Here is a 26,863-nt window from a genome sequence, read left to right on the forward strand (position 1 = left end):
TTGGAGTAAGCACGTACTGGCCTTGTATTGATGCTATTTGCGCTTCTAGTCGTTGCAATCTATTCCTAATGTCTTTGAGGATGCCACTTTCTTTTGATATGGATGCGCCCCTTATATGCACCTTAAATGCTCGCCACAATATCGCGAGAGAGGACACTGAGTTCTCATTGAGATCAAAGTATTCTTGTATGTGCCAGTCCATTTCGTTTCTATAGGCCAGATCTCGTAGCGCAGCCGGTTTGAATCTCCATGGGGGCCTGCCCACCGCGGCGAGGGTATTCGCAATGCCATCAGTATGGGGGAATGATCCGAGTATGTCCTGGGGAGTATCTGAGTGTCTGTGACCCATGATAATACTGTTATCCACCAGCCAAACATCTATCCTGGAGTGCATGTCGTGTATGTCGAGTAATATGTGGATCCTCTCAGAGGGCTGTAGCGTCCTCCATGCATCCTTCAGTTTCAAATCTGCCATGTGTGATAATTGTCTGTGCTGCTTTGGTTAGCGCTCTCACTTGTGTCGAAGTACGGTCGATATTCACATCAAGAATGGTATTAAAGTCCCCCCCGCATATCAAATGGGCAGTGGGGAAGTTTGCCAGTTTCCCGAAGATTGTGGAGTAGAATTCCGGGTCGTCTATGTTCAGCCCGTATATGTTAAGGAGGACTATCTCTTTATCTCGTAGAGTACCATTTACTAACACATCTCCCCCCAGAATCACATTCCACTTCTTTGCACGTGAACCGCAAGGTCTTGTGTAACAAGATTGCTGTACCTCTATCCCTTTTCGAATAAGTTGTGTAATATTGGTGTGTTCCCCAATTCGGAACCAGCTGCCCCTCCTGTTGTGGCCCAATGTGCGTCTCTTGTAGGAAGAGAATCTTGGGGGTCTGTCTGTTAATGTATGCTATAATTTTCTGTTTCTTCACTCTGGAGCCTAGACCTCGAACATTCCAGCTCATTACTTTAATATCATCAATGCCTGTCTCAGCCATTCCACATGAAGTGATCGTGAACGTGTGTTTGCGAATATTTCTTTACAATACTTTCAGTTTTTCCAGTGTACATTACCTGTGTGCTTTTTACTTTCTTCCCCACCATAACATAACTCCCGCCAACGTGTCAAACTCTCCCCCACCCTCACAGTTCCCCTAACTTCAACTGTGCTTTTAGGATCCCAACCCTTCTCCCCGCCCCCCCTCCAACTGCATGTGTACCTGCTACAGGGGGGCCTGCGGCGATTCCCAGGGCCTGTGCCTTTCTAAACCTTGAATGAGGGTAACCGGTTCCATACGTTGCTCTCACACTTGTTATTGTCTGCGGGGGACATTGCAATGCAGCATATCACTTATTGAAACATTTCCGCCCCCACATAGAGCTGACCCCAAAATTGGGGAGCCGATGTTACAGGACTTATGCATCATTAGTTGAACATTCTGTTAATGTGTACCCGTGAAGACTACTCCTGTTCATTAACTTCAGTGCTCCTCGACGGAGTGGGGATATGTGTCTCTATGAAGCTGGCGGCTTCCTCGGGAAAGGTGAAGAAGTGGATCTTGTTTCGATATTGAAAGTCTTGCAGGGTAAAGTATGGCGTACTGAACCTGCCGTTCCCGGAGCAGTTTCTTAACCCCATTGAATTGCTTCCTTTCTTGTACCGCCAGTGTGAAGTCTGGAAAGATCTGTATAACGTTGTCCAATTTTGTTTCAATGGACGCCACGTTTGCGGTGATCCCGCCAAGTTTGTCGTTGAGTGCTGCAAAACCCTGTTGCATTGCGAGGAAGACCGCTTGAGGGTCCATCAACATGATAGGCGGAGCCTGCTGGTCGAGCAGGATCGTTACCTCCCCCATCTCGGGTGTTGGATCTTTCTGGATAGTCGTGGTGCATTTGTCGATAGCCCCCTTGTTCTTCTTGTGACCAAAATTCTTGGGCATTATCCCCCTTTTCTGATTGATTGTTCAGCAGGATTAACGGGCTCTGCCTTCTCTGATCGAAGTACGGCAGCAATTGCAATGTGTGGTCGTGGCCCCCGGTGTGCACAGCACGCAGCAGGCCTGATCAGGTTAACACACCACTCGCTTCGCGGCAAGTCTTATCAGAGGTGGGGGGGGGGGGTCGGTGTCAATATACTTGTTGCAGGTAGTGCGTATTCGGTGTCGCAACACCAGTGCTGTGGTAGGAGCTCAATACGGTCTGTCGTGAAAGCCCCCTGGCCGCTAGTTGTGAGGATACGGTTCTGTAGTGTCCCTGAAAGGCCTCACTTCCCACCTTCGTACACACTGTCCGCTACGCACAATCCAAAATTCTTTCTAATCGTTTCTGTCTGCCGTGTATGTTTGTAATTCGCCCCAAATATATTGCGGGGGCCGTTGGGTTCGCGCCTAGTGCAGTGCTGCCACCTCCCACTCGCCGCCCCACTTATCTGCGTTGTGCTCGCCGAGGGGGGTACCGGTCCTGCAATTCGTCAGTGGATTCTCGTCGCTGGGCACGGGCCGAGCACTGGCCGTTCAGAGGTGCCTGAAGGAGGGGGATGGTGGGAGCCAGTGGGGGGGTCCCCGCAGGTGCTCTACGAGGAGCGGAGCACCCGCAGCAGGCCCCAATATCGATGGGCCTCCGGTGTCTTGGGCGCCGAGCGTGCCTGCTTCCGCCGGGCTCCTCCCCTAGAGTTCCGGCTTGACTTCAGGCTCGGTTCCCCGCTTTCCGTGGAGTTTGTATAATGCTTTATCTCGGAGAGACGTTCACTGTTGGCTTCCAGGTTTTGCAGTCCCGTTCAGTAGTGGTTGCCATTCAATCCATGTTTCATAGAAGTAGAACCGGACCCGTTGAACAGTTATATCTGCATTACGGCCCTGGTTCACTCCGGAGCTCACACAGGAGCGGCCATTTTCTCCCGTGGGCAACAGCGCCCCCGCAGTTGGTAAGTAACTTGTTTTTCTCTGCTAATTCCCTTCAACCTTGGAGACCCCCAGCTTTTTTGCTGGACTATTTAGGTCTTTTAGTGTTTATCCAGGAGTGAGTGGGACCTTTTTCTCACTCATGTATTTTGATCTGATTTGGATTATGTTTCCTTTTTTGTTTTTGGAGTCTGATCAACTCTATAGGCATCTACGTTTTGTATGGTGACACACAGCACCTTCAGTGCATTGTCACAGAGAAATCCTTTAGATTTCTCATAAGGTTTAAATACCTTTTCTTGGGTGAACTACTCTTCCCAAGAATAGTAAAGTGAAATTGACTTTACTTACCTTTCTCTTTGTAGGTCCAGCACACCGCATCTTATGTAGAGTGCTGGAGGGTTACTTAGTATCCCCTTTTCCTACCTACTCATGTAACATTTGTTATATCACCCTCACTACTTTAAATGGCTGCTGGCTGTGGTTTAATTTTCCTACCATGGTGCTTCTCTACCGCAGGCTGAATCCTCAACTGCAGTATAGCACCCATGGGTGACCATTGTGTCAAAATGGCCCGGTCTTCTTTTTTCACCATTTCTTGTTTGCAAGGTCTTTCTTGGGTTTTACTCTGTGCGCCGAACCAGGTTTAACCCCTTTGTTCGTTTTTGCCTTTGGTCTGCCTCTGCCTCCAGTGTCTTGGCAGGAAGTTAGGGAGGTGCCCGAAACTCCCCTGGCCTTAGTCTCTAGGGCAACCTGAATGCACCCAGCCACCCTGCTGTGAGTGACAGCTAGGCTGTGCATGAATGGGAGAAACCTGCATCAAAGGCGAGGCTTCTTGGACTGAAGACCATTGACCACTGTGAAGAAAAACCCGACGAAGAAACCATGACTGAAGCCTGCTGCATCCTTCTGGACCTTTGAATTGCCCGGTGAAGCCCTGCTTCTGTGCTGAGACTCATTTTTCTCCTAGACAAGAGAAGCTCTGGAAAAAAGGATAACTTCTTCCCTCTGGTTAGTGGGACCAACTAACCATGAGACCAACTTTGCTTTAAGGCGTTCCCCAACTGGCTGCACTTCTTTGCTGCTGCTGGAACAGAGTGCCAGGGATCGAAATCCATAGTAGAGTGCAGCGTCTGTAAGCCGGCCAAAAGCTCCAGGTGTCTCCCGAGGACCCTCCTGAAGCAGGACCACCCAAGCTCAAGTCACCTCACCAGAGTGCCGGACACAATGAGTAAAGGAAGCCCAACTGGTGTCCAAGATCCGCGGTGGTGCTGTTTACTGTGCGCTGAAACTGAAAAGTGCAGCTCACCTGAAAAGAGCCTGTAGCTGCTGCTGACCTCAAAACTGCTGTGCAGGAGTTCTCGGACATCCTCCCTCTTGTTCCCATGACTGAGGCCCAGGAACACAGGATCTGCAACACTGCAACCAAGACAGAAGCCAGCTGGATCCTCTTCTAACCTAAGGTAGTGTTCTGACTAAGGGGTACTTAGCTCTTTGTCTGTAACTTGCTTTTCTCAGTTGAGACTTGCAGTAGCTGCTTTTCTAGAGTTGCTCTGAGCTGTAACTTTCACAAGTGTAATATTGCTTGTGGCCCAACAATGATTTTCTACAACACTCTCTAACTTTGTGCAAGACCTTTGGCTTGTTAGGGAGAACTTTCAGTTTAGTGCTAAATTCCTCCCACCTTGGAGACCGCCAGCTCTTTTGCTAAACGTTGGGACTTTTAACTTTTAAATTAATCTTTTACATTGTCACACAGCACCTTCAGTGCAGTGGCACAGGGAAGTCCTTTAGATTTCCCCAGGTTTAAATAACATATCTGGGATAAACTACTGTTTCCCAGAGCAGTAAAGTGAAATTGACTTGATTTGGCATTGTAACTTGCTAGACCCAGCACACACTATCTTACAATAGAGTGCTGGAGGGGTTACTTATTATCCCCTGTGTCTGGATGCTCATGTAACATTTTTGTTACCCTTTCCTCACAGAATGGCTGGTGGCTGTGGTTTCATTTTGAACTACCATGGTTTGCATTTACCGCGGCTGTTCGCAGCTCCGGTAAAGATAACCGTGTTAGCTATCTTTTGACAAAATGGTCCCCGGTCTTCTTTTTTTGCCATGTCCTTGTGGAAAGGTCCTTCTAGAGATTTTCTCTGCACGCCAAACCAGGTTTGGTCTTTGTTCATTTCTCCTTTGGCAGGGTTTCTGGAGTGAAACCCGCCTCTGGCTCCAGAGTGTCAGGGGTAGGCAGGAAGTGAGGGAGGTGCCCGAAACTCCCTTTGCTTAGTCTCCTCGGAGACCGAAATGCACTCTGTGGCGATTGGCGTCCGGCAAGGACAGCCACACTGCTGGGTGAGTGACAGCTAGGCTGGAATGAGTGGGGGAGAAAGGAATATAAGGTGAGTGTTTTGGCTTGGAAGGCAGAGTCAACCACTGGACGAAGGAACCCGAAGAAGAGCTTGAAGAGGATGCCCGGTGAAGCCCTGCTGCAGTGACTACTTGCCAAGTTTGCATCGACAGAGAAGCCCCTGCAAGGACGACTTCTCCCTTTTTGATTTGGTGGGACCAATCAACTCTAAGGTAAGCCACCTGGACACCCATCTTAGAGCTGGTTGAATTTCCTCAGGGTTGCTGCACGAAACTGTATAGCCAGGGAGAGGGACACCAGATTGTGTTAATTCTATGCTGGCCTGAAGCTTTTGGAAGATCCTCCGGACTCCCACAAAGCAGGACTGACCAAGCCTGAGCCCCCTCAGCAGAGTGCGGGACACCAGAAGCAAGGACAGTCCACCTTCACAGCCAGGAACCGCGCTGATTGCGATTTGCTGTTAGCAAGGAGCTGAAATGCAAAACAGCCACTGAAGGTGAAGTTTGCCAGTTGCGGGTTTTGACAGTCCCAGTACAGTGCAGGAGTCATCTGACGTCCTCCCTCTTGTCCCCACGACTGCGTCCCAGGAACAGTGAGGTCTGCAGAGCTGCACAGTAACAGAAGTCATCAGCTGCATTTTTTCTTCTTTACCAAGGTACTGTAAAACAAGTCTTGGAGATCTTACCTCTTACTGTAGAAGTGTTTGTAACTGCCACAACTCGCAAGTCTAATCAGCTTGTGGCCCTACTTTTGATTCTTCTTTTCATCAAAGACTCCTAAGAACTTGTGCAAAACTTTTCCATTACTTACCGGAAGTGCTTTATCCTATCCAAGACTTTTGCCCATTGACTTTGGCTTAGCCTATTGAATTGAATGACTCTTCTAGTGAACTCTAAAAGTATCTGCACTGCTTTGGAATATTTTTTTTTTTTTTTAATTTTATTTTGAAAGTAAACAATACAAACCAAACTTGCAGCATTATTAACAATAGACTCGTAAACATCAATTGACACTCATTACTGCACCCCAATTTCCCCCCCGCCCTCTCGAGCTTATCAGCATTTCCGGTTCTGTATCCGCTGCGTGTGGCTGGGTATCGCTTCCTTCCGAAGCTGCAGGATCCACTACTGTGCCAAACAGTCCTGTTAACATTCTCCAAGCCGTCAGGTTACCTACATCTTCCTCCCCGCAATTGCTACATGCCTCCTGCCATACCACCGTTTCAGCCTCCGCCCATTTTTGCAAGTCCCGCCACCATACCTCTATCCGTGGCTTGTGGCATTGCTTCCAGCTCATGGCTATCCTTCTTTTAGCAAGCACATATGCCAGGTCCCTCAGTTTCCCAAGGTGTTTAGTGTTCCGTGGTCTGGGAAACCCTCCCAGCAGGCAGGCCCAGGCCGTATCTGTGTAGCGGGACCCCTTTGTCCGCTAGTTTCCGTGCCACTTCCCCCCAAAAAGCTTCGATCACTGGGCAAGACCAGAACATGTGTGCCATATCTGCGTCTTCCTCATCGCATTTCGGGCATGCTTGTCTTCCTGCGTTCGCAAACTTAGATATTCTTTTCGGGGTCATATAGGCTCTATGCGTTATGTATAACTGTATCTGCTGCAATCTAGCATTTCTGGACACTTTCTTGTGGTATCCCATGGCCCGTTCCCACATTCCATCGGTCAACTGCGCCCCCACCTCCGCTTCCCAGTCCAGCCTCAAATCAGTCAAATCCTTCCCCACCCGGGTCATCACCATCTCATATAGTCTAGAGATCTCGTGCCCTTCCTCCGATATGTCATATATCATTCCGATTAGAGCGTCTGGTTCTTCCGCCAGCACAGTCTCCGGCCAGGTTTTGCGAATAGTCTGCACTAGCCTAAGATACGTAACATATTGGCCTCCATGCAACCCTGTCTCTTCTCCCAGGTCTTCGAATTCTTTAATAGCCCCTTCTTGCCATATGTCTCCCAATGTGGCCAACCCAACCGATTCCCAATAGGTCCTGATTATCATCCTAAGCTGGTTGTCTCCCTTAGTTAAGGCAACTAGTGGCACCTGTGGGGAACACGGGCACGGGTTCTCCATCAATTGGCATACTCTGTGCCACATCTTTCACCCAAGCAACAGCATACGGCGTTCATTCATTTCAAGTCTAGGAACCCAGATAATCTCTTTTAGGTAAAACGGGGCGCAATCCTGCCCAAACAGCCTAGATTCAGGAGTTTCTTCATCAGAGAGCCATTTGGTTACATATTGCAATTGGCTGGCTACATAATAGGCCTCAAAGTTCGGCAGCTTGATGCCCCCTCTATCATGGAAGTTCTGTAGCTTCCATAGCGCCACTCTATTGCAGGTGCGGTGCCACAGGAAGTCCCTACACATGCTGTTCAGTTTGGCAAAAAACTTCTTGGGTATCAGGTGTGGTATATTACTGAAGAAATGCAACAGCCTAGGCAGGACCACCATTTTGAGCATCGCCCCCCGCCCCATCATCGCCAGCGGCAGCTTCTCCCAAAACTTCATATTCGTGCGGATCTTCTTCACAGCCACCTCAGTGTTGTACAAGTGTTCCCCCTCCACAGTATGATATACATCTATTCCGAGGTAGCGGAAAGAATCAGCCGCCCAAGGTACGGACAACACTGGCAATCGTTCCAGACGGACTCCTATGTAGCCCCCCAATGGGAACATGCTCGATTTTTGGGGGTTTACCGCTATGCTGGACAGTTCCGCATACTTTTCCATGACCTCTAAAATATACTGAAGATTTTCCTCCGGATATTTCAAATACAGTAACAAATCGTCAGCATGTAGGGATATTAGGTGTTTCTCTCCCCCTACTTCAATACCAACCAAGTCATATTGTTGTCTGAGGTACACTGCTAAGGGCTCCAGGGCTAGAATATATAACATCGGGGACCAGGGGCACCCTTGTCTGGTGCCTCTACTGAGTTGCCACCTCTCAGATATCACCGATCCCGTGCGTACTCTGGCCAGTGGTTCACTGTACAACAATTTCGCCCACCTAACATAACCCGGCCCCATCCCGTATTCTTCCAGGGCCGCCAGCAACCATGGCCACCTCACTGAATCAAAAGCCTTGACTGCATCTAGGGACACCACCACCATTTCCTCATCGCTTCTGTTCCCCTCTTCAATCACCCGGTGGAGTCGCCTGTGGTTGTGAGTTATATTTCTATTGGGGACATAGCCTGTCTGATCCGGGTGTATCAGTTTACTGATGACCCTTCGTAGTTTATTAGCCAGGACCGCCGTCAGGATCTTACTGTCCTGGTTCAACATTGACAGCGGTCTATAGGAGCCGCAGCAATGCCCTGGGTTGTTGGGCTTGGGGAGCGGTACGATTAGTGCTTCTCTAAGCGTATCCGGTAGCCGACCCTTCTCAAAAGACTCATTAAACATCTCTAGCATAGGGGGGGGGGGAGTACCTCTGCTTTATATACTTTGTAAAACTCGCCCAGGAATCCGTCCGTACCCGGGGTCTTGCAGGTGGGCAGCTGTTTTACCACCTTCTCTAATTCATCTAGGGTAATAGGTGCGTCTAGTTCCTCCCTTTCTTCATCACTAATCTTAGGTAGTTCCATGTCTTTTAGTGTTTCACTAATCTCCTCTTGATTTTCCCCTCCTCTGTCCTCATATAATGTTCTATAATAGTCCAAAAATGCCTCATTGACTCCTTCCTGGGTGTTAACCACCTCCCCGTCCTCTCTAGTTATTATCCTAATCGGGGACCTGGGGGTTTCGCTCTTATATAACCACGCCAACAAGCAGCCAGTTTTGTCCCCACCTGCATGTTGCCTCTCGACATACTTTTTGTAGTTACGGTTGCAGAGCCTTTCCCAAAGCTCCGCGCACCTCTGCTGCAACTCGAGTACAAGTTCTGCGTCCCCTCCTGCCTTGTCGCTTTCGCGCTCCAGTTTCTTCTCCGCCTTCTCTAGTTCTATTAGGACCCCACCCTGCAGGCCTTTTGACTTAGAAATGGCAGTACCCCGCAACACAACCTTAAAAGCCTCCCAGAGTGTACCCGCTGAATCCACACTGCCCGTGTTCATCTCAAAGTACTGCAAGATCGCATCCCTGATGTCTTCCCTGAAGACTGAGTTTTCACGGAGGCGCCACGTCGGTATCCGCGCCCTGGGGCGACAGTACTGCCAGGTCAGCACCAGGGGCGAGTGGTCCGACAGGACCCTTGCTCTATATTCTATTTGGGTGGTCTCTATCATCACATCTGGCGTGGCAAAAAAATAATCCAACCTCGTGTGTAAGTGCTGCGGAGCAGAGTAGTGAGAGTACTGTTTCATTAGGGTGTTTCAGTCTCCAAACATCCGCCAGCCCAAAGTCTTCTAGTAATGTCTATAATACCCTGGCCGCCGGGGTGGGCCGATCAATCTTCCCATCAGATCTGTCTGCCTTTGGGTCGAGCACACAGTTAAAGTCCCCTCCCCAAATAACCGCTCCCCCCACACACGCGCCCAGATGAGTACATAGGGTTCTGAAATACGTGGCAGTGTTTTGGTTAGGGGCATATGTATTTATAATGCACACCTCTCTATTCTCTACCAAGGCCCTCAGTATGACCAGCCTGCCCTCCGTGTCCACCACCTCCTGTGTCGGAGCGGAACATGCGGCGCCACCCAGACCAGCACTCCCCTAGCGTAGGCAGAGTACGGAGAGCCCACTATGGTGCCTCTCCACTTTTTCCCCACCAGTTCCAATTTTCGCTGGGTGAGGTGTGTTTCCTGCAACAGCGCAATATCAATCCTCTGTCTTTTTAGGTACATCATGACTTTGTTCCTTTTTAAATAGCTGTTAAGTCCCCTGACATTCCATGTTACGATCTTAAGGTCTCCCATGGCTCATAAGTGTCTTCCTGCCTCCCATGTAGCGCCTCCCCTTTGCCCACATGATACAGATAGCTTCTCGTACTAGTAGCTTTTCGTACCAGCTCGAACTCCCCTTAACTATGTACACAGCAAAACCCCAACTTCCCTCCCCTTCCCCCACCCGTCCCTTCCCCAACATCACACACCCCAACTGCTGCCCAGCTCCATCCTCGGAGCTCAGGCACCCCCACATCTAGCCCTGCAAGCACCGACCGATGCACAGAGCTCAGTAGGGTGAGGTCGCCCTAATGGCCACTCAACTAAAACTATCGTGGGATAAAGAGAATCGCTCCGTAAGGCTCCCGTTAAGTCAACATTAACCACAGTGCTTATGACAAATCGTGCAATCGTCTGACCTTCTCTACTGAAGGCTGCGCAAGCGACTATATTCAAGTCCCACGTGCCACACCATCTTGCGGCACCTTCTTCATGCCTCATTTATCTCTTCCGAGCTCTTTCTCGTCCGAACTTCTGACTCCTGGGGACATCCTTGTGCATCGAGCCATCCCATGGCATCCTCCAGGGTCTCAAAAAACAGAGTTTTATGTTTATGAATGACTTTCAATTTTGCAGGATAAAGTAACATATTTGTGGCTCGCTTCCCTCAGTCTCCGCTTTACTGACCCAAAATTCATGCGGCTACGCTGCACAATCAGGGTATAATCCGGGTAAGCTGTGATGTTTGCCGCTCCTCGTGTGATCGTTCCTCCCTTACGAAAGTGTTCCAGTATCCTCTCCCGGTCGCGGTAATTAAGAATTTTGGCGATCACAGGCCTAGGCGGGTTCCCCGGCGGCGGCCTCCTCGTTAGGGCTCTGTGTGCCCTTTCTACTGCAAATCCTTGGGATAGGGCTCCTCCGGGTATCTCTTGCAATAATATGGATTCAATGAATTCCATAGGATCGCGTCCCTCCATCCCCCTTGCAGGCCCACGATGCGGATGTTATTGCGTCGGGCTCGTCCTTCCGCCTCCTCCGCTCTGCTCTCCAGGTTGCCCACTCTCTGTATCAGGGCGTGCAATTCGGCTTTATGGGAGGTGCAATCCGCAGTATTCGGGCCGACTTCCTTCTCAAGGGACTCCGTGCGCTCCGCCAAGGCCCTGACATCCTGCCGGAGTAAGTTAACGTCCTCCTGCACCTCTCCGACCTTGAGGTCCAGCGCCGTTTTTAGTTCGGTGACGGCTAGTTCGAGCTTAGATTCCCACGCCGCCCTTAGGTCCGCAATCGCCGCGAGGATTTCCTGGTTGGCGCCCAAAGTCGGCATGCCGCTCGCAACCAGCTTGTCCCTGCTCTTGGTGATGTCTTGACCCGGGGACGTCTTAGTGAAGTCGTCCAGGGTGGGCTGTTTCACCTTCGGCCTCACCGTTCTATTCGACATGACCCAGGGGACCTATAGTTTGCTCAAGTGACAAATGTGCACACAGTGCGCCGCTTTCGCTGGGTCACCGTGCGGCCCACTTCTTCCTTTGTTCCGGACCCTGGTCGGCCATTTTGTGTCGTCTTTCGTCTCCGGTGTTCCTTATCTCATCCGCACCTATCTCTGCCGCCGTCACTCCTGCACCATCCAGAAGTTCACCACACGTAGCCCAATCATTCACACACCTGCATGTGTATTTTCAGTGGTCGGCGGCCCGTCTTCACGCACTTATTTGCCCGGATCATTGCAGGATCTCTGGAGCTCCTCCAGAACGCGTCCTCCTACATGGCCCTCGTAGCCACGCCCCCCTGCTTTGGAATATTTGTGGTCTCTTGTGATCGAACAACCTTTGCCTTTTACCAACTTTTAGCGAGTATTCTGAATGCCAACAGTAAGATATTAATGTCCCCAGCACCCTTGTTACTGAAGTCACCTGTATGTTATGTCTGTGGGCCATCCCAAAAGAGCCTTGTCTGATTCAGAAACTCTAAGTGTACAGTATTGAAGTATATTTGGGTTACAATTCTATTGCTCTCTTCTGAAGAAGGCTTTATAACTGACTGATAAATAAATTGTTTATGCAAGAAACCTTGAGTGTAAGATTTTATTTGAATACCTGTAACTGTGAATCTTTGTAACTCCACTACAGCTCACATTTCCCCTCTTGAGATAAGCCTGGCTGCTCAACATGCTACCAAAACTGTGTAGTACAAGCTTATTCCAAAGGTTGGGTTGCCTATACCTGTAGTCCTAGTTGTCTGTAGTGTTCCCAGAGGGTACTGCATTCAACCTTTGCCTAACATTGCTGTCAAAGAAGTGCCTCGGCTCCATAGACTTTGCTGCAATTGGCTGTCTTGGTTCCTTGCAGACTCTCCTAGTCCATTGACCTTGATTCTTAGTGAACATTGGACCTACATATTTTTTCACAAAAACTGTGCCCTGGGGTCTACATCCAGAATGGAGGGGGATAGTAGAGGGGGTTCCTTCTGGATTAATGAGACATCCAGTTTTTCTTCGTTTGAAAGTGTAAGTGACGAAAATAGGTTCTGATGCAGGATGGTGGCACTTTAATTTACGTACATCCTTAGTACTTTTGTTGAGGTAGAGCAACCCCTCCTAGTAAGTAGGGCAAGATGGGCTTTTCTTTTAATTTATTTGGTTCTAAATAAAGGTCCATGCCAACTGTCCGACTCTTATTTCTGCACCCTTGCACCTCCCAGAGCTACTGTTTAACCAGCGTTTTTACTTATTTTAAACTGTAATGAATCCTGCTGGATACTACCTCTCTGAACACTTTACTTTGCCTTCCCTCATTTTTTTTCTGCCTATCTTCTGGTTACCCTGCCCAGTGACCCCTCTGAATAGGGTTGGACTCTTAAGACCGGCTTGGGTCAAGGTTTTGCATATATGTTTTAAGTTTGTTGATTAGGATCTGTTATCCTAAAAGCTATTCTGAACAGACTTGCCTCTATAAACGTATGTATCTACTCGAAGAATATTGCAAGTGATCTTATTGTGAATGTTTTTCTAATTATCTGAACTTGGAAGTACAGCTGTTTGCCTTAGTGTATATAATCGATATTTTTTTATGTAACTCTACAGTGTGATTGATTTTCCCTGAGCCAAAGTGTGCCTAGAGTTCTGTGAATCTACTACAGCCATCCTACCTCCTTAGACCAAGCCTGGCTGCTTGTCCATTGCTACCATACCTTTCGGTAGTTCAGGCGTAACCTAAGAAGTGTAAGCCCTGTACACCCAAGGTGGGCTTTCCTAAGGTCTGTCGCAGACAACAATTTTTGTAAAACCCCTTAACTAGTTTGGGCCAGGATGTTCTTAGAGGAACTGTAAGATGTGTGCAGCCACATTACAGCACTCTGGTTCCACCCAGGCAAGAAGGACTCACACTTCTGGCCTGGTGAGTACCATTGGTCCAGGAAGTTTCAGGCGGATCCAGTGATGAGCTGGTGAGCTTCATGAAGTAGTAGGAAGTAAAACACAGTAGGATGTTAAATTATTTCAGTTCAAGTGTTTGTCATCCTGATTTTACAGATAATTGCTTTAGAATTATTAAAGGGGGATTGAAAAGATGGTGGTTGGATCAATGCCATTTAAAAAGTGAGGATTGTATTTAAAAATATAGCCAGCAGGAAATTGGTGGGAGCAAGAATCTGTAACCTACTAGATACATTAGCTTTGCATTATGGTTATAGAGGTAATATTCAGACCTGAAAATTAGCCTGCAATTGGATTCAATGCCGATATATGATGAATCCTAGAATTAGTTCTGATGGAGCAATGTAGACAGTAACATTCATTGATCCTATGCTTTTAAAAAGTAAAATATGTATTTTTTGATTTAACAGATGTTTTTCTTTTTGTTTTAGGAGCGTTTTAGTTATGTCTGCCCTGATTTAGTGAAAGAATTTAGCAAGTATGATACAGATGGCTCCAAGTGGATAAAACAGTTTACTGGAGTGAATGCTATCTCAAAGAAAGAGTTTAGCATCGATGTTGGCTATGAAAGATTCCTGGGACCAGAAATTTTCTTTCATCCTGAGGTGAATATACATTTCATGTAGTGTTGTGAGGAGAACTACATTGTGAAGATCATAAAATGGACCATTTCATAAATAAATCGCATTTAATGACGTATGTTTTTCCATTTGTATATGTGTCTGTTTTCTTAAATTTGGTTGCTTTTGAAGCTAAGATTTGGAAGAGAAGACCTTTGCCTCTGAATTTTGTGATAATAAATATATTGAGCATTCCCCCATTCCCTGTAAATGCTGCCTGGTTGATGTAATCCTGTTTGCCATATAATGCAATTTTCCTCCATAATGTCTTGTCCGTCTTCTTTCTAGTTTGCTAATCCTGATTTTACACAACCTATCTCGGAAGTAGTGGATGAAGTTATCCAAAACTGCCCGATAGATGTACGGCGCCCTCTTTATAAGGTAAATGCACGAAAAGCTAACTAACTTGAAAGGTTGCACATCAGTTGACTTTCAGAAGACCATGTTCAGTAATCAATTTAAAGTTTGTAAAGATCCTATAAGCGAAAAATACTTTTAAAAACCTAAAAATGGCACACCCTCTTTCACTGCCTTCATAATGTTCTTATGCGGGACACTGTTGGGTCGGAGACTCGGGGAGGATGGGGGAGGGAACCAGTTTGTTTGCATATTTTTTAAAAGAATTGCAGAAGAACATATGAAGCAAAGATTATGTTAAGCTTGTGCATTCACATGACAAACTGTAACATAGCCCAATATTGCCATTTGGATTTTGGAGAATCGGAGGGTAAACTAAGGCTCTCACAAATCACCTCCCCAACTGTTAGGAAAGATGTCTCTTTGTCACCTTACCTCCATATTCTATTCACCCCAAACCTTTTGCTTTTTGTTTTACACCATGCCCTGACATTTTACAGTGAATTGAAGCTTTCAGCTCCACCACACTGGCCTTTTGCTCACTTGTTTTGGGGAAACTGACTAATACTTTAGATTGTCAGTACTGGGAAACTGTTTCCCTTAGTCTTTTGATTTGGTTATCTTTTTGGGTAACTCATGTTGCACAATGCATATTCTCCAGCATGGGTTCTGGCATGGATTCACCTGCTCATGGATATTCTCTGTCAGGCCGGCAATCATCGGTAAAAAAAAAGTTTCCTTACAAACTGTATTTCTCCTCTAAACCAATCACTGAGCTCTGGGTCATACTGCCCCCAGACAATGACTGCCCTCTCCCTAAGCCCCTCCTCTGGCAGCCATCTTCAGATTTTTACTGCACGTTCAAGTGTTGGGAGTCCTCATGTTTTGCTCCGTGAGCTATTCTATGTTTCTGTGCTTTTTTCGATGAAAAAAGTTCTATTTTTGTCAATCGGAGCCTGTGTGCTCTCTCTCCTTCGGCCGACAAGCGGGATTCGTTTCAGTTAATTTCAATGCCCCTCGAGGGCAAGAATCATCGAAGTTTCATCGAAGATTCCAGAAGGTCATTGGGTCTACTCGGCACTCTGGACCATGTTGGAGGAGAAGTAGGGAAGCTACCTCTTCTAGGTCTGCTACTGCTGCAGAATGTGTGAGGACAAACACCTCCAGTGCCTCTACTGTCTCCATCCGGATCACAGGGAAGTGGATTGTGAAATCTGCCTCTGGTTCTCCAAGCGAACCGTGATGGATCGTCACAGTAGGTTGGCGGCGTGCCTCCGTGCCAAGGCCTCTGCCCCGTGCGGCAAGCAGGGGCATGCCTCACCCAGGAGTGACCAGTCAGAGAAGTGGGCTTCTAAGTCCTTTTGAAGGCGCTTTAATTCATGGGGGCCAAAGACTAGGCCAAGCACTGAAAGTCTGTTTCCGTCGGGGGCGCTCCGCAAACGGGTCCTGCTATGGGCAGGGTGCGCTCATCTTCACCATCTTCCATCTCCAGCTCCTCCTCAAAGAGAAAATCGCCTATCCCGGCGAAGCTGCGAGAAAAGCCTGAAAAGGAGACCAACCTGCCCCAGAAGGCCCAGGCGGCCCTGGGGATGTCGACCATGGAGTTGGTGGCGGCCGCCCTCCCGAAGGCCAAGGGGGCTGACCAAGTCAAGGTAGCCCCGCCAGTGCCCAGATTATCCCTGCCCCCAAGGCGGGAGGTATCGACCAAGCTGATGGAGAAGACACCAGAGAAGGGATGCCACCCCCATGCCTGAACCTGACCCCTCAGAAAAAAAGGGGGGCCCTCAACTGTACTCCAGGGTACGGATATTTCTTCCTTGGACGAGGAAGACCAGGTGTCCGTACACACGATCCAGGAGGATGTGGGTGACGCTGAGGGGGACGGCAGAAATGCAGATGGCGGCGCAGGGCCCAGTAGGCCTACCGCCCTGACCCCTCTGAGGGATGCATCGCTGGACATCCTTTCAACCCTACACCACCTGGTGTCGATTCTTTAAAAAAAGAAAAAAAAAGTTTTTTATTTGTATTGGTTTTACAAAACCGGACACAGGGACGGATACAGACACGGATGACGACATGGTCACACCGGGCAGTTTGCAGCAGCCAAGGCCGCCTTCCCGGAGGAGGTGGGGTCGGTCCATGCAATGCTCACCAGAGCGTTCAAACTCATCCAACTGATGACAGAAGAGACCAAGAAGGAAGGTTTCCTACACCAAAGGCACGAGGCCAAGAGGAAGACCATTTTGGCGGTGCCTCTCCTTGATGACTTTTGGGAGGAGGGCCTAGCTTTGATGAGAAACCCGGCTCTGGCAGAGAGGGATAGGCTGGAAAGAAAATACTGGGTGCCGGAGTCTGCTCCCAAGTGCCTACGTTCGCAGCATTCCACAGATTTGGTGGTGTCGGTGGCAACAGCGAGATAGAATTTGTCTAACTCCTCGACTTCATCCTCCGTCCCTCCAGATAGCGAGGGAAAGAAGTTAGATGCCGTGGGAAGAAAGGCGATCTACTCGGCGGCATCAACAGTTAAGGCGGCCAACTCACTTGCAATCCTGGCCAGGTAGGACAGGGAGCTGTGGTATAAAATGGCCCCGCTGCTGGAGTTCCTACCTGATGACAAGCATGTTGAGGCACTTTCCATCCTCCAGGAGGGGGAGGTGGCACCAGAATATGCTGTCACAGTGGCTCTGGACGTCACTGACATGGGGTTCCAGCAGATGGGGAACAGTGTCTGCCTCCGTCGTCATGGCTGGCTGAAAGCCACCAACTTCTGTCAGGCGGTCCAGATGAGGGTGCTGGACATGCCCTTCGGAGACAACCTCTTTGGGAAGGGCAGTTGGCGAGTCGTTACAGGCCATTAAGACGGACACTGAAACGGGCCGTTCCCTGCGCACTCTTCAACATAGCATTTCTTTTCGTGCCTCTGGCATGAAGTCCGGCAGATCATCGAAAGGATTTGGCAGAGGGTCCTCTTCCACAGTCGACCTTCCCGGTCCACGACCCAGGAGGCCTACAGAGGCCGTTCCAATGCTTTTGGTGGAGGTGGCCGACGTAGTGGCTCCCAGGGCGGCACGCAGGCCCTGAAGCAAGATTGAACCAGCCAGGACGTTGGGCCCCCACTCACACGCCCCAGTTAGAAGCCGGTTGGCCGCTTAGTGAGTGGAAGATCATCTCAATTGACCGATGGGTGCTGGACGCTCTTGGGCACAGACACACTAGAGTTCAAGCGGAAGTGCCCACGGATACCGCTGGTGGCCCAGCAGGAGTAGCACAACCCTCAACTCCTGCAGGAAGTATGGGCAATGATGAGAAAAGGGGCGATAGAGCTGGATCCAATGCGACTCCAGGGCTCCAGAGTCTACTCAAGATAGTTCTTGGTAAAGAAGATCGGGGGCTGGAGGCCCATTCTAGATCTGAGTGCCTCAACAAATAACTTGATTCCCAAAAAATCAGGATGGTCATATTGCAGCACGTCCTTGGCCAACTGGAGGAAGGAGAATTCTTGACATCACTGGATCTGGAGGAGGCAAACTTCCATGTCATTCACGAAAAGCATCAGAAGTTCCTGCGCTTCGTTGGTACAGGGAAGGCACTACCAAGTCAAGGCCCTCCCCTTCAGACAGAAGTCGGCGCTCAGGGTGTTCACGAAGTGCCTAGCACCAGTGGCGGCCCTTCTGCGTCTACAGGGGATACAAGTGTACCCGTACCTCGACTGGCTCATCCGGGCCAAGTAAAGGGAAGTAGCTGTTGAACACACAGGCCTGTCCGGCTGCTGACGGATCTGGGGGTTCTCCGTCAACTATTCAAAGTCCTGCTTGATACCATCACAGAACGCGCTGTTCCTGGGGGCCAGGCTCAGCAGTCTCCTGCCTGGCAGCTCTCTGAGGAGAGGATGGCGGCACTGCTGGGCAAGGTACAATGGCTGTTGGCACTGAAGAGCACTGTGGTGCGGACAATCAAGTCGCTGCTCGGCATGTCGTGCATCTTCCTGATCCGGCTCCGCAGGTTGCGGATGCAACCCCTTCAGGAATTCCTGGACGCTCGGTGGATCCAGGTGTCAGGAAGCTTTGCAGTCCAGATTGCTCTGGACAAGGAGTTCCATTGTGCAATAAGGTGGTGGGGCGTGTGCTCCAACATTGCTGGGGGCAGAGGATTTCAGAGCCCCCGTACCAGGAGAAGGTCACCACGGACGCTTCCCTGGAGAACTTGGGAGCCCACACCAGGCGTCGCCAAGCCAGAGGCCTGTGGCTGCTGGAGAAGAGGGATCTCCACATCCATATCCTGGAGCTGCGGGCAGTGTTCTGGGCCCTTGAGTAGTTCCTTACGTCCATTAAGGGCAAGGTGGTGAGAGTCTTCACGGACAACACCACTACTATGTTCAACATCAGGAAGCAGAGGGGTACCAGATCCCAAGTGCTCTCCAGAGAGGCGCAAGACTTGTGGCACTGGGCCATCGCCCAAGTTATGTTCCTCGTCCAATTTCATCTGGCGGGAGTCAAGAACACTGACTCGCTCAGCAGGGAACTGCGCTCCTGCCACGAGTGGGAACTTGACATGATCTGGTGGACCGCCTCCTCCTCAAGTGGGGCAGACCCTAGATCGATCTGTTTGCAACGGCAATGAATTCCAAATGTCAGAAATTCACCAGCAGGTTCCACCAGCCGAGGAGGATGGGGATGCTTTTTCCTTCCCATGGGATTACACGTTTCTGTACGTGTTCCTTCAGTTGCTTCTTCTGCAAGTCATCAATAAACTCAAACGGTGCTGATGCAGTATGATCCTCACTGCCCTGGCTTGGCTGCGGCAGATTTGGTACCTGGACCTTCTCAGCCTGTCGGCGCCAACCCCGGTCAAGCTGGCAGTGGTCGGGGATCTGCTCACCATAGGAGGCGCAATCCTGTATCACGACCCAGGGTCGCTGAGCCTGAGGGCTTGGCTCCTGCAGCCTTAGAGATGAGGGGGGACGAGTTGCCGGCGGACTGCAGGGAGGTCCTTGCCAGGGTCAGAGCATCGTCGACTCAAGTGCTACGAGCACAAGTGGAACAGTTTTGCTACGTGGTGCTGGTTGCAGAAGATCAACCCTTTGAGGTTCACGCCCCTGCAGATTCTTTAGTGCTTGTCCTTGGCCAAGGCGGGACTGGCGCACACCTCTATCAAGGTGCATCTGCCGGCTATCTCATGCTACACCAGGTCTCCAGGACAATCTTCTTTGGTCCCACCATCTCATCAAGGAGTTCCTCAAAGGACTGTTTCGATCGTTCCTGCCAGTGAAGCGCCTGCCCCGGTGTGGGAACTCAACGTGGTACCAATGAGGCTCATTGAGGGGTCGGGGGGTGTCTTCGAGCCTATGCATTGGGCCCCTCTCAAGTTCCTCTTATGGGAAACGTCTTTCCTTCTGGCCCATTGCCTTTGCCAGGAGGGTAGGGGAGATCAGGCCCTGTCCTGCAAACAGCCTGACCTGACTTATCATGACACAAGGGTGGTGCTATGGACGCACCGATCCTTTATGCCGAAGGTTCTGTCGGAATTCCACCTCAATGAGCCTTTGGTGTTGCCTGTGTTCTTCCCGAAAACCTTAGTCGCCGGCTGAAGCGACTTTGCATTTGCTGGATGTGGCACATGCTCTGAAGTTCTATGTGGCATGCACGAGTTTCCGGAAGACGTCTCAGCAGTTTAAGTTTGGTACTCTGAACCATGGGAAGGCCTTGTCCAAGGCTTCCATCTCCAGGTGGCTCTGTGGATGTATCAGACACTGTCATTGGTTGGCAAACCGACCGCTGCCTGGCCGTCGGAGCCCATTCCACCAGAGTGATCGCTGCTACAACTGCGTTCCTGTCTGAGCTGCCCGTTCTGGACCTCTGCGGAGCTGCTACGTGGAGGTCCACACACACACACCTTCACAAGATTCTACTGCGTCAACAGGGATTCCAGAGAGGAGTCCAGGGTCGGCCAAGCAGTGCTATACAACATTTTCGCTTGAAGGTGAGCCTGTTCCGGAGGTATGAGTAATTCCTTCTGTTGAGCCTTGGCGCCTCCTTTGGTTGCGTAATGTTGTACTGCTATGTATTTTTTATTCATGAGCATGTGAATCTATGCCAGACCAGGAACAAGTTACTTACCTGTAACTAATATTCTCTGGCATGGATTCCCATGCAACCCCTTCCTCCTACCCCTCTGCAGCTCTTCTTGGTCATACTGCCACTTTATGTGCTTACCAAATCTGAAGATAGCTGCCATAGGAGTGGCTTAGGGAGAGGGCGGCCATTGGCTGGGGACAGTATGACCCTAGCTCAGTGATTGGTTTAGAGGAGAAATGCAGTTTGTAAGGGAAACAGTTTTTTCTTTTACTTGGGATTCCCGGCCTGACAGGAAATATTCATGTGCATGTGAATCCATGCCTGACCCATGCTGGAGAACAATACTTACAAGTAAATAACTTGTTCCTTAAAATGTAGATACTTGTGTATCACCCTAGACTACACTGAGGATTTTTTTGGTTACTTTTAAATGTGCCTAAAGACACTTGTGTCAGCAGTTGCATTTTTGCCATGTTTGTATTTAGCCTTCATGCGTTTACCGCTTTTGGCTACTGACTGTGACTAGTGTCATAACATGGCTGTGCCACAAGGTTCTTTGGCCATTTGGTCCTTTAGCCTTCTTTCTGCCTTGCCAGGTAATTTCTTTTGAGGTCATGCATTTGCTCGTGAAAGCTGTGCTTTTCATGGGCTGGTCCAAGCCATGTGTGTTGCAAGATAGGAAGTGGGTTGGGACTGGTTGGTCGGGCTGAGTTTCGGTGCTTATCTGAATTCAGGATAAGAGGGGTCCTGCCATGTTGGGTAAAATTTTGATAAATCTTCCTGACCTGTCTCAACCCCAGAACTTTTGGCTTGAACTTGGTAATTATTTTACCTTGTCCCTAGGTGAGTGACACTCTCCTCCTCCCCCCCCCCGCACCCCCCCTTCTCACCTAGTCTTTTACTGTTTTTATGGGTGACCTTTTTATGTCTCTCCATAGTGTGGGAGGTTTGATTTATAGTTTGTGTTGGGTAAGCCTTGGTGCATATAAACTGGTGAGGACTACACAAGACTTATTTCCTAATATAGACCTGTACTACACAAGTTGGTAGTGTGACTGGGCAGTCGGTAATGTGAGCTGTACAATTGAAATCAGTAAGTACAAGTAGCCAAATAGTTGTGTATATTATAATATATACAAGGTTTCAATAAGCATTATTTAAAACGTTTTACCTACTAGTAACATTCAAAGTTTGGATTCAGGTTGTAAAGGACAATAACAGTTGGTAAATACTTTATGCTAACACATATTCCAGTACACAGATGTGATTTCAGCTAAGATCAGTATTGCACTTATTTTCAGTCACCAATTCAGTTGTTGAGTTTGTAAAAGTAGGAAAGGTTAGAATCGGATTTAGAACATACTTTCCACAATGTAAAACAATTACAATCTCCTAAAGGGAGGCAGATAACTTGTATCCCAGCAATAATAGTGTCCACAATTATAACCTATGAGGGAACAAGTACTGCCAAAGCCAGAAGGGTTAAAAGGGTGCCTTTAGGGAGCCAGGACAGCCAAGGTTAATGGACAAAGTCAATAGTTCTGCTGCACTTCTTCTTAGAGGAAGTCTTGACAAAGTTAGTAAGTTCAGCAGAAATCACAGTAACTGAAGTGAGCTACCTTGCAGAGAGCACAAGCTGTTCAGGCCGGTGCAGGTGAGTTGCTATCAACTCCTAAGTGGAACAAAAGCACTTTTCAAAATAGGAAGCACAATTTATGGCTAAAAGGTGAACCACCCCAAGCCCCACCGTACCTGTGATTTGAAGAAAAATGTCCCCTCTGGATTCCTCCTTGCTACAGATTGGCAGACCCTTGTTCCTGCACCTTGGTCGTGATGACGAAAGGAAGGAAGTCTGGAGGGCTCCTGTGGCAGTACTCGGGAGAGTGACTCCTCGACTACAGATTTCCTGTGTTTCAATAGCACTTCAGTGTTTTGGCGCCTTTTCCTCGTCATCAATTAAGAACCAATATCTGATTGGAAGAAGCTTGCTCCCTCGGTCCTGGACTCTGGTGAGGGGGACTCTGGATCAAGATGTCCTGCTTCTGTAGGGTCCTTGGGATGCCCACAGAGATTTGGTTGGATTCTGATTTTGCATGACTATGCACTCGGCAATGGTCAGTGCCCCTGGCATTGGGCTTCTGCAGCTCTGGTGAGGCACAGCAAGCAGGGTTTGCGCCAAATGGAAGCTTGTCTTAAGGCTAGTTGGTCCCACTGTTGGGCAAAGTTTGAATGCAGCACCCTTTGGGAACACTACAAACCACTAGGACTACAGGTGTATGCAAACCAACCTTTGGTATAAGTCTGTACTATACAGTTTTGGTAGTGTGTTGAGCAGCCAGGCTTATCTCATGCGGGGAAATGTGAGCAGTAGTGATGTTACACAGAGGTCTACAATCACAGGTGTTCAAATAAACTCTTACACTCAAGGTTTCTTGGATAAACGCTTAATTTATTTATCAGTCAATTATAAAAACATTCACTAGAAGGAGGCAATTATATAATAACACACAAATATACTTAAATACTGTACACTCTAAGTTTCTGAATCAGACAAGACCTTTTTGGGATGGCCCACAGACACAACCTACAACCACAGGTAACTTTAGTGACCAGGGTGCTGGGGACATGAATATATTACTGTTGGCATTCAGAATACTTTTCAAGAGGCGTAAAAGGCAGAGGTTGTCAAAACATGAAAGGTTACAATTATTCTTAGACGGTGCAAATATTTGGAGTTCACCAGAAGAGTCAATTCAATAGGCTAGGCCAAAGTCAATGGGCTAGAGTCTTGGATGGGATAAAGCGGTTCTGGCAAGTAAATAGAACATTCTTTGCAAAAGTTCTTAGAAGTAGTTTGTAGGCAGAAGAATCATATGTTGGGTCACAAGCTGATTAGGCCTGTTAGTTGCAAAAGTTTCAAGCACTTACAACGCAAGAGGTAAGTACTGTCTTGTTTTACAGTACCTTACAAATGAAGAAGGAGGCAGCTGATGACTTTTGTTCCTGGCAGTTCATGCAGATCTCTCTGCTCCTGGGCCTCAGTCGTGGGGACAAGAGGGAGGACGTCGGGGGACTCCCACACTGCACTGGGACAGTCAAAGGCTCACAACTGGCAAACTTCAATTTCGCTGGCTGTAAGCAAAGCACACAAACTGGTGTCCCTCTCCCTGGTTCTACGGTTTCCTGCAGCAACTCTGAGGAGATTCAACCAGCTCCGAGATCGTTGACCAGGTGGCTTACTGTTGAGTTGATTGGTTCCACCAACTCAAAGGGAGAAGTTCTCCTTGCAGGGGCTTCTGTCGATTGGAACTTGGCGATTCAGACCTGCAGCAGGGCTTCACCGGGCAAACCAATGGTCCAGGAGTTGCAGCAGCCGTCCTCTTCAAGCTCTTCTTCGGTTCCTTCATCCAGTGGTCGACCCTGCCTTCCAAGCCAAGCGACTCTCCTTTTATTCAGTTCTCTCCCATTCATTCCAGCCTAGCTGTCACTCACCCAGCAGAGTGACTGTCCTTGCCGGACAGTCAGCTAGCCAATCACCACAGAGTGCTTTTGGGTGTCCTAGGAGACCAAGCCCAGGGAGTTTCAGGAACCTCCCTCACTTCCTGCTCACCCCAGACACTCGGGCACCAGAGGCGGTCTTCACTCCTGAAGCCTGCCAAAGGCGAATGAACAAAGAGACCAAACCTGGTTTGGCGCGCAGAGAAACACTTGAGGAACCTTTCCAAAAAGAAAAGGCGAAAAAAGACCAGGACCTGTTTTTTACAAAGGGGCTTAGGCGCCATCTTGAAAAACATGGCTCCCACGATTTAACATTACCTGAGCTACGAATAGTTTGCGGTCGGGAAAAATCATGGTAGTTCGTTGTAAAACAACTGCCACCAGCCATTATGAGAGGAAAGCATAGCATTTGACTGCTACATGAGAATCTAGACACAGGGGATGCTAAGTAACCCCTCCAGCACTCTATTGTAAAATAGGGTGTGCTGGGTCTAGGAATTCAAGACTAGTAGTCAATTTCACTTTATTTACCCAGGGAAACAGTAGTTTATCCCAGAGAAGGTATTTAAACCTTGGGAAAGCCTGAAAGGCTTCCCTGTGCTACTGCACTGAGGGTGCTGTGTGACACAAATGAAAAGATGATGCTTATGGAGTTAGACTCCATAACCAAAGGAAACACCAGAGTGAAACGCACATCAAAATACATTAGAGAGTGGGGAAAAAGGGTCTCTCTCTCTCCAGGTAAATCAAGTCCTCAAAATCCAGCAAAGTTGCTGGGGTTCTCTAAGGTGAAGGGAATTGGCACATTTTTGAGAATTCTCTTTAACACCCACCAGCTCAAGCGAGAAAGTCATCCTGTATGGGTCTTCCCAGTCAATTGAAAACCGGGTCAGCACATCTGCAGTGCTTCACCAGGCAATTTGTGGTCCAGGAGGGTGCTGCTGACGTCTCGTCACTGTATCTCTCCAGTGGTAGACTCTGCCTCTAGTCCCAAAAGCATTGCTGTTTATGCAATTTCCCATTCATTCACAGCCCATGCTGTCAATCACACAGCATGGTGGCTGTCCTTTCAGGACAGCCAGCTGGCCAATCGGGACTGGTTTCACTCTGGCACTCCTGGAGACAAAGGACAGGGAGGTTTCAGGACCCTCCCTCACTTCCTGCCTTTCCAGAAACTGTAGCCTGGGCGGGCTTCAAGGCTGAAACTTGCCAAAGGCAAAACACACAAATGATTCAAACCTGCTTCAAATAACAGAGCAAGAGCCCAGAAGAAACAAACAGAAAATGGCAAAAAAAAGAATGTTAATGAGAAATTCCCATTTCTGTGCTAATTCCCTTCAACCTTATAGACCCCCAGCTCTTTTGCTGGACTTTAGGACTTTTTAATTTCTATCCTGGAGTGAATGAGACCTTTTTCTCACTCATATTTTTGTCCTGATTTGGACTCTTTCTCTTTGGTTTTGGAGTCTGACAAACTCCATGGGCATCTACCTTTTGTATTGTGACACAGTGCACCGTCAGTGCAGTGTCACAGAGAAGTCCTTTGGATTTCTCATGAGGTTTAAATACGTTCTCTTGGGTGAACTACTGTTCCTAAGAGTAGTAAAGTGAAATTGACTTTGCCTGTTTTTCCTATGTGGGTCCAGTACACCCCATCTTTTGTGGAAGTACTGGAGGGTTATTTAGTAGCCCCTTTTCCTACGTACTCAAGTAACATTTTTTTGTTACCTTCATGACTTTTAATGGCTGGTCACAGTGGTTTAATTTTCCTACCATTTTGCGTTTTTACTGCAGCCTTATTCCTCGGCTGCAGTAATGAACCCATGGGTGCCCATTTTGTCAAAATTTCCCTGGTCTTCTTTTTTGCAATTTCTTGTGTTGGACAAGATTGTATGCAGTACCCCGTGGGAGTCTACACCAACCTTGTCGTCCTGGTAATAGGTAACCCAACCTTTGGTATAAGTCTGTACTACACAGGTTGGTAGTGTGGCTGAGCAGCCAGGCTTATCTCAAGAGGGGTCAATGTGAGCAGTAGGGTTTTTACACAGATTCACAGTGACAATTATTCAAATAAACTCTTACACTCAAGGTTTCTTGATTAAACAATTAAACAGTCAGCTGAATAAGCCTTCTTCAGAAGGGAGCAATATATAAGTAACACAAAAATACACTTCAAAAGTCGCACTCTTAGTTTCTCTAAATCAGCAAGTACCCATTGGGATGGCACACAGATTCTTCCTACACCCTGGGTTGACTTAAAGAACTAGGACACTGTGGACATTAACATATCACTGGTACAGTTAGAGCAATACAGAGTTGGTGTCCAAGAAAAGGGTTTGGGAATAATACAAAGGTTAAACAAATATATATTCTGAAGCAGCCAAGTACTTTTGAACCCCCAGTGCAAAGTAAATTTCACCTTTTCTGGAGGAAAGGTGAAGCACACAGAGGTGTAAGAAGTCTTTCAGGGAGCCAGGCCAGCCAATGTTAATTGAGCAAAAGTCTAGGTGAGCTGAAGCACTTCTTGCAGGTAGGAGTCTTTGTTGAAAAAATAGAATCTCCTTGGGGCCATAAACTGAGAGGCTTGTGAGGGGCAAAGCTGCAAGCAACTGTGCAAAAGTAACCAAGACCAGTCTCAACTGAGAAGTAGCAAGGCTACACAACAAGAGATGAGTCTCCTTAGTTTTACAGTACCGTTGGTTAGAAGAAATTGGTTCCATCTGGCTTTGTTTCCTGTGTAGGTCTGCAGATCCTGTTGTTCCTGGGTCTCAGTCGTTGGGACAAG

General features: G+C 48.4%; 1 protein-coding gene across 1 annotated transcript in view; it reads left to right on the forward strand.

Moving 5' to 3' along the window:
* Positions 1-26,863, forward strand: part of ACTR3 (actin related protein 3) — a 260,843-nt gene that overhangs the window by 203,708 nt on the left and 30,272 nt on the right. The window contains exons 8-9 of the mRNA XM_069616585.1: positions 13,961-14,134; positions 14,438-14,530. Of these exons, the coding sequence (XP_069472686.1) occupies positions 13,961-14,134; positions 14,438-14,530 (267 nt within the window). The remainder of the gene's footprint in view (positions 1-13,960; positions 14,135-14,437; positions 14,531-26,863) is intronic.

This window comes from Ambystoma mexicanum, chromosome 9, assembly GCF_040938575.1.
Source record: "Ambystoma mexicanum isolate Mex_15411 chromosome 9, UKY_AmexF1_1, whole genome shotgun sequence".
NCBI classification, from domain to species: Eukaryota; Metazoa; Chordata; class Amphibia; order Caudata; family Ambystomatidae; genus Ambystoma; species Ambystoma mexicanum.